The sequence below is a fragment of the Haliotis asinina genome, chromosome 13 (assembly GCF_037392515.1).
Source record: "Haliotis asinina isolate JCU_RB_2024 chromosome 13, JCU_Hal_asi_v2, whole genome shotgun sequence".
Classification (NCBI taxonomy): domain Eukaryota; kingdom Metazoa; phylum Mollusca; class Gastropoda; order Lepetellida; family Haliotidae; genus Haliotis; species Haliotis asinina.
In genome coordinates this window covers 42,389,645-42,398,046 of record NC_090292.1, presented here as the reverse complement: position 1 = coordinate 42,398,046, position 8,402 = coordinate 42,389,645, and the positions used below count along the sequence as shown (strand labels likewise).

Here is an 8,402-nt window from a genome sequence, read left to right as displayed (position 1 = left end):
CTCCAGTCGTCCCATCTACCGAATCAATCATACAACTCGACAGCGGTAAGGTGCATCAGTCATCAATGTTCGACAGGTTCGGCAGCTCTACGAAAGTCGGTGTTGCGACCATCCAATCGATTCTCTCACGCTCCAAATGGCCATCACCGAAACGGCCATCACCGAAACGGCCATCTACGGTTTTCATTAGCCTTTGCAGTGTGCATTATCCGTGCTTTCTTGACTAACGTAATCTGCGACCGGCCGGCCGACCGTGGGATTTTCCAAACCGTGAGATAGAATAGGTTTAGGTAAGAGTTCATCCCGTTCCCCCATCCCAAATAATATTTACTAATTGATATGCACTAGAATTATTAGCAAAGCCTAACACAACAATTACTAGAACTCTCACAAAAATAACTACAGCCCTCCAGATTAACTACAATATATAGGTTTGAACCATTTAGTGTTACCTATTTTAAACTGCGGAAGAAAGAATACGGGGAAACGGAAGGAACTCTTTCCTGTGTTGAAAAAATTGGCAATTTTAACTGTAAATTGTATGTTTATATACTTATATACCGTTTATATATCTCATGCGATGTATAAGCCACCCACCCTCTCAGATAACGGATGTGGCTCAAAGAAGAGAATTATCACTCTGAGGTAGTCCTGTATGTAGATAGTGGAGCGTACTTGCATGCTCAGCATGGCATTAGGGACCTGTCCTGTACGTGGAGCAGCCACTGGAACACGTACGCATGGACACGACAGGCTTGCAGAGAAAGTTAGCATTCATTCCTCTCAGTGTCAAAACTAGACAGAGAAGTGCAAACAGGAGAGAAGTGTCGTGAGACAGGATAAGTATATAAATAACAGATATACAATTTTTGTTAAAATTTCCAGTCCTTTAGCAGCCAAAACTGTGAAGTCTAGTCTTTTTCACTGTGTGGAAATATCGCAATTTCAGAACAATGTTCGTGACCCTCCTTGGACCCCTCGCCCTGTCGTGTCTGCCCCTGTCGGTGCTCGGCGTCCCTGAAGATAAAGACGCCCGTATGTACAAAGTGAATATTACACTTCCTCTGAAGGAAGGTAGGGATGAAAATGCCGATGTACTGGAGATTAAAACAACAGTGGCCGGACTTAGTGACATGAAGGTTCTATTTTCATTCATGGTGAGTGAAATCATTGAATCAATGAATCACTGCGTAATAACCGAGTCTCAGGGGCAGATGCATCTTTTTGAGAAGGTGGGATCGGGTGTTTCTATGGTCCGTTAACACAATTTCACGTACAAACACCCCATTACCCACCCCACCACTCCTTTGGATCCACCGCCTATGAATGTGGACAAGCCAATCCAGTGATAACAGCGTGGACATCGATGTACCCAATTGGGATACTTAGAGAATAACCAACAAGTTGAGAGTTACGAGTGATTACGAGAAATGCTTCCCCAGAGAAATTAATGTTCACTGTACCGATCTTTAGCGAGGGACTTCAACATCAATTTCACCAAGGTGATATATCCCGTAATCATTCATACCTCGTCGGTGATTCTATCCATTGCCCATTTTGTAATTAAAACAAGAAACCTGTATACCTGAACTCCAAGCCGCAAGTTCTGTATTAGTACGCAGACGAAACGAAACTGCTCAAGCCTAACGGGATCCTGTATCAACCATAATCAAATGAACAGTTGCCAACTTCGCACGTCCAGTAATGTCTCCGTGCATCTTGACCAAGTCATTGACTTTGCCAATTTTACCACGGTTTGGCATTTTCATATTGCAAACCATGTTTAAGTAAAGTACTAATAAAGTATGAAACAAAGTATGAAACAAAGTATGAAACAAGCACTGTCACTAACGGGACATAATCCCCCGACGCAAATCAAATTTAATATGTAATGAAAGTGAAGTTCGTAGTTTAAGATGAAGTTCAATGTCGACCAAAACAATCAGTCTTTCTTTATGTCTGGCTCTGTAGTTGTTGAAACGCACAAATATGTTCAAGACTCACTTTGCTCTTGATAGAAATGTCATAGTGTACGAAATGTGGAAATATAGTAACAAAGAAATTGCCTAAACATTCAAGGGAAGTCGTGAAAGTCTATGAAGAAAATCCAGGGAGCTATTCTTGAGAGATATATTGCTGACAATTTTGACATGCAAACATTCTGAAATCCTCAAAGCGATGCAATGAACTGTCAAATTAAGTGAAGGTCACCAAACTGAACTCGGCCCTGCGTCATTGTTAGGTAGAACATGATGCTGAATATGAAAGGAATCCAGTGAACTGTTCCTTCGAGATCTTGTTGACAAGCTTAGCATACAACTTAACATGGTGAAATCTTTGAACCTCGTTCTGGCATCCAAAAGACGATCGACCACTCAAAGTTGAGAATCACTAAATTGTGCAAATGTCTAAACTGGACAAAATACTTAGGATATATGCAAATTTTGAAATTATTGATAAGGATATATCTATTTATTGACACACAGATAAAATATCAATCATCAAAATACTAATATCATTAACTGATTTGGTTTGTTCCGGTTAGAAATTTGCCGTGACAAAAGGTATAAGAAATTCCGTCAAAACCAGGAAAATACAACACGCCATGCTGGGTAGGGAGACGGGGTGTCAAACTACATATCTTACTACATGGCTTCCCAACAGCCCGGTTTATATATTGTACTGAGCAGAAAGCAAGATACAAAGATTCACAAAAGGGGTTTCATGTACAAGGCAGCTGAGTCAAATCTGAAGCACTGGGTCAAAAATGTTATAGCAACTCACCAAAGTCTTGGTTTGAGAGTGAGAAACAGAAATACTGAATGTAACGTGGCGAACGATCAGGTAGCCGTCATATTCGTCGAGCGTTGAAAAAGGCAGGCAGTTTGATGTTTGGCGGAATGATGTACTCCGGTTAATCCGTGTCAACACACCAACCAGCCATTATATACACATTTATTGATTCTCAAACATTCGAGCACGATACGATCATCGCCATTAACTTACAATGTTCTTGTAGTCTCCCGGAGGTAAACACAACTAGTCAAGGGAGGCAACTCTAGATCACTTCGTTAAAGGCCTGCAGGTAAAATACTAATAGCACTGAGCATTTATGATACGAAGTGTGACCCGTAATGACTACCACGCAAAATTCTAAACAATTATCACCCAGTCAGTAATACAATTTACAGAAAATACACTTTCGTAACACCTGTACATATGTCAAGGGATCTCTTTTAGCCCTAAGTACTTTTAAGAGAGTTCTTCATGGTTGAAAATGTTCCTGCTCTGATACTTTAAGCCTTCCTTCGCGCTTGTTCGTTTGCTAAAATGTCCTGAATTGGCGATAATGAAAAGGGTAATTCAACTTCGTTTCTTAAAGACTGCTTGAGCACGGTTTGGCGACTGCCGTGAACGCTTGATTATACATCGTACAAGTAACATTTAGTAAAAAGGCAAGTATGCCGTGGCTCACAAATCGCAGTTTTGTGTTCGCAAAATGGGCAGATTTGGAGTGTTCAGTGTAATGGCTGGAGATGCAATTTCTGCCAACAACCAGCTAGTTCTTATACTGCGGTTCTGACTGGGAATATTAAAGGTAACACGAGTGGTGATTGCAACCATCAATATTAGTATGTGACGAATTTATGTTTCTTTAACAGGTACCCGGGAATTCAATGGTAATTCTTGGTAAGTTCAATTATGAAACCATTTTAACTAACTACACATATATCTCATTTCTGCTTGACATATATTCGCTTTCTACAATATATTACTATATTACAATACAAGGTCACTGAAATGAAATTGAGTAAAATGGGACTATCTTCTGACTGTTTCAATGAAACACTAGTTTTCAGAATTAGATCACAGAGATGATAAAGTACATTTTCCTTGATCAAGAAACAACAATTATCTTGCAGTTCTTCGCGTTGACAAAGCCTGTAGCTGGCCACAGTTGACAAGCTTCCTGGCACGCAAGGGTTATGCGGTGAAGGTGACGCCGGTGTATTACTGCAGTGACTTTGCCCGGGAACTTGGTATTAACATGACGAGAGACTTTTATGATACTTCTCTCGAGAATGATGAGGACCTGCTTCTGGGCAAAGAGATATTTCCTGTGAAAGGTATGCCTGGTAGAGTCTGTGTGTGGTTAATTATACATCTATCGCTGGAGCATCGCTAAATGTACATAAAACCTGATATAATCCCCTGACAGGTTGCAAAATGTTGATGTTGGATTTGGGTAAACACTATAGTCAGTCTTGGTCCAAATTCTCTATGGCACTCTTTCTGGCATCTGCCCATAGTTTCCCAATTGCGCAGATCGATGCTCATGTTGTTGATCACGGGATTGTCTGGTCCAGACTCGATTATTCAGACCGCTGCCATATAGCTGTAATATTGCTGAGTGCGGCGTAAAACTAAACTCACTCACTTGTATCTGTGACCTGAAGGGATGTTTACTTTCCAGCGCTCTCCCATGAAACATGCTTTCTTTCAAATATATATTCCAGGTTTGACAACAGCTCAGTATAATGAGAAACTGAGACAAATGTTTGTGAGAGACATAAGCATCCTGAACGCAGGTCAACCGTCCGCATCTTTCAGAACTCTAGCAAATCTTCCAGTGGAGGTAAACCTTCTTGCACACTTATTTAATCCCATACGTATGTTTCTGAGTTTTTATTTTCCCAAACACCTTTGTATTTTCCTCCCACCATATGCACCCTTGACGAGCAGCCTCCTCTTGGTGCGTGTTAGGTAACGCAAGTGGCTCTTCAACCCCGTGTGGAGTCAGGGTCGAATAGGCCTACAGTACCCTAAGTTGGCCGTATGATGCGGTCTTAGTTGGCAATATGTTTGCCGTGGGTAATAATATTCCTTACTCCAAGACAGCAATTCGACCCTAACTTTGCCTAGACGGGTGGGAGACAGACTCAGTCCTTACCTTTAACCTAGTAGACAGCTGCAGCATTTCACGTCAAATTCGAGGGGTATTCACCACCTTATCTTCGATTTTAGCATCTTGAAAATCCGCTGCAATATTACATCGGCAGGCCCCAATACTACCTCTGGTAAACACATGTAAGATGATCCAAATGACAAATGACCCCAAACTTGCATACTTGGGAACGCCCCACAGAACGATCCACTTGAAACAAAAGGGAGACAGGTTGTCTGATAAATATCGAGAAGTTCATTTTCCCCGTGCGTTTCACGCATGAATTGTTAAAGCACACTCGATTTGGGAACAGGTACCATCCCAACGAATTGAATCAACACAATATACTGAGCAAATATGTTTAGGACCACCGATGACATTTTCTTGGGGTTTTGTTTTAACAAAATTGTTGAATATCTAAAATGCTTGTCAATGCCCCAATCATCTATTTGTCTTCGTCTTAACTAAAGGTAAGCGTGGAATATCAGCATCTTATGCCTGAAATTGCAGTCTTATCATTTGAAGGGATATGCGGTGTTGATTTCATGTCACGGTTAGCATGTATTGCACGTGGATAATCGTCAAGCTACCTGTAGCAGCCAAGTGTACTCGCCGAATTCGTTGTACCGCCTCTCTTGTCACAAATGCGTTTAGTGCGCAGGATCATCTAATATGTGTCTAGCAGTATCGTCCGTTGTGACACGCCATGTTGGGCAGGGAGACGGGGTGTCAAACTACATATCTTACTACATGGCTTCCCAACAGCCCGGTTTAAAATAAAGACACATCGATTCCCCGTCAGAGGCACCCATTAGATTTTTCGACTGCAAGGGATTCCCATTATGAAGTGTAACAATTTGAAAAACCTACTTACCCGTGTCAACCGACATCTCATTGTTAGCTATAGGGAAGTTGATGTAAACCATACATTGTAGTAACAAATTACCTACTTTTTAATTTGGTGCTGCGACATTTTCTGTTTTTTAAACAATAAAATGTAATCACATTTGTACCTTGTACTTAAAATGAGTATGAAATCAGATTTGACCTCGTCACTATATGGCTGGAACATTGTCGATGTGATGTACAACCCATCTCAACCTGACCTCAGCTCACCCTCCATATGAACATGCCATGCCTTAAAGGAAATCAAACTCATTTCACGTACCCGCTCACAGTAAGTTCATTGTCTTAACTGAGTTGCCCTCTTTGCATTTAATTGCTGAATTATACTCCTTTTCTGTAACGTCTCTTATACTAGAGCAATGTAAATTGTACACTAAACATTTGCGAGCTCATTTCCAAAAAATATGACACATTATGATACCAGAATTCCATATACAAATGAGTTTCTAAAACCAGTAAAATAATTTCATTGATTGCGTAATGTGTGTAATGCGTACAGTGTGATCGTTCACAAACATTTGTAGCTGACGTTATGCTGTCAATATAATTTTGGAGCGAAAGAGTAATACCATCCCCCAAAACAAATCAAGTGAGTACAGTTTGGTTCAGTTTGTGGGATAAGTGGTTTGAGAAGAAGTTGTTGTGGTTATCGCTCTTAAGAACGTTGTTGTGGTTATCGCTCTTAAGAACATTTTGAAAGGAAATTATGTGTCGCCATTTCAGCTGATTTACTTCGCCCCAGTTACTCCGACGGCAATTGAAGCTATGGCGAAGACCTTGCATGCACCTGATAACTTCGAGTTTGAAATCCTTCGAATCCAGAAGCTCGACACATACACTGGAGGATGCAAGTGAAAAGATATCATTTCCACATACATCTAAAACTGACACAATAAAGATGAAATATAATTCTTCTCTGTCTACCGTTCATGAATTTAAAAACTTGAGACTACGTAATCATATTTTGCTGAATAAACTGCTTCATTATTGCTCTTTCATGTCATTGAAAAAACTGTGTTACTGAAAGCTGGAATGGGATTTGGATCACAAAACACACACTTGTCGTTGCAGTGGATCAGTGGAACATTTCAATTGCTGGAATTCATTGAGATATGAATGTCCGGAATCTCTCATAGAAAGATTCAGGCATTCCCTGGTATCCTTGCACAAGCTGTATGCAGGTCAGCATTCTGCAGGGAACACTGTTTCAGACATTACTACACAGACACGTCTAAATAACCACTAACACCAAACAAAAAATGTGTAGTGCTGAAAGGTCCATGTAAGTGCCCTTCAATGACCGAATGTTACAACCGGACACGGTGTCTTCAGTACCTGTGTACAAGCTGCATTCATTCCAGCGTTTTGGAAGATACATTGCTCAAGACACAGCGACAAAGACACGTTAATTTGGCCACCAAGGACAAAGCACCAGTGTGAGCGGAACCCGCGAAAGATCTCTACCCCTATCAGAACCGGATCGCTTAGTCATATCGACACAAAAGGTCACCTAATATCCTCATTGTCATACATCCTCAGTCGAGTGTCACATTTCTAAATGTGTATGTCACAAGTTCCTTTGATTCAATTCTTTTTGTATCTTTTACCATATTAGAGTGGCCTTCATTATTACATGCATTGCATATTCTATTCAATGTGTTTCGCTGGAAATTGAAACTATTGTGTCACTTCTGACAATATGTTAGCTTAGTTATGTGGGGTTCTGGACTAGTACAACGGAAAACAAACATCATCTGCACATGTTTGGTGTCATTTAGAAGTTATAGCAATAAGGATGGGTAACACTATATGAGTGAATGCTGAAGTAAAAAAGACGAGAAGTTCATCCATATATTGTTATTCATCCCTAAACAGTATAGTCTCTGTAGTCAACAACAAACATGGCACGATTACTTCATACAAATTCATTTGATCTCAATAATCGAGCGTTATATATTTAATTACATTGACACCACCACAGCCTACTTATGTACCTCGTTCAGTTTTCAGATATAACTATATCCATACATGTAAGCTGTGCACTGTTTCATGATTCCTCTTTTTGTATGTTCTTGCTGTATTTACTGTAACAGGAGTCAAGCGAAAAATCGCAATTTATGTTTAGCGGTTACCGTTGGCAGCCAGGGTGCAGTTGCTTCCCTTGATGAGGGACGGGTGTGCTCTGAAGAAGGCGGACGGGTGTGATGTGTGTTTGATATGTATTCTGGAATACTTTTATTTCGACGGCCCATACCTATGAGAAATTGTCTTATTATGCTTGCGAAGAAATGTTACAAAAGGAATGGACCACGGATCAGAGAACAACAAACAAAAGATTCACGTTTGAATCACTGGGTCATTTCAGTCATATCGTGACGAGAACATTTAACACTGAAAAGGAATATATGTATATTGTATAACCTGTCATCGAAGGGCAGTAAAATAACTAGAATATCACAAGTGATATGTAAATAATAATTATACGATAAAATGACATTTTTTGCCTCTAGAATCCAACGCGATGCTGTTTTCTGGCGTTACACTGTTGCCT

The 8,402-nt window shown here is 40.3% G+C and overlaps 1 protein-coding gene across 1 annotated transcript; it reads left to right on the top strand.

Annotated features, from left to right (window-relative positions):
* The first annotated feature begins 953 nt into the window (after positions 1–953).
* LOC137260193 (uncharacterized) lies at positions 954–6,706 on the top strand. Its single transcript, XM_067797891.1, has 5 exons — positions 954–1,157; positions 3,663–3,690; positions 3,924–4,127; positions 4,518–4,636; positions 6,575–6,706. Exons 1-5 carry the CDS (start codon positions 954–956, stop codon positions 6,704–6,706), a joined length of 687 nt encoding a protein of 228 aa, XP_067653992.1.
* The last annotated feature ends 1,696 nt before the right edge of the window (positions 6,707–8,402 follow it).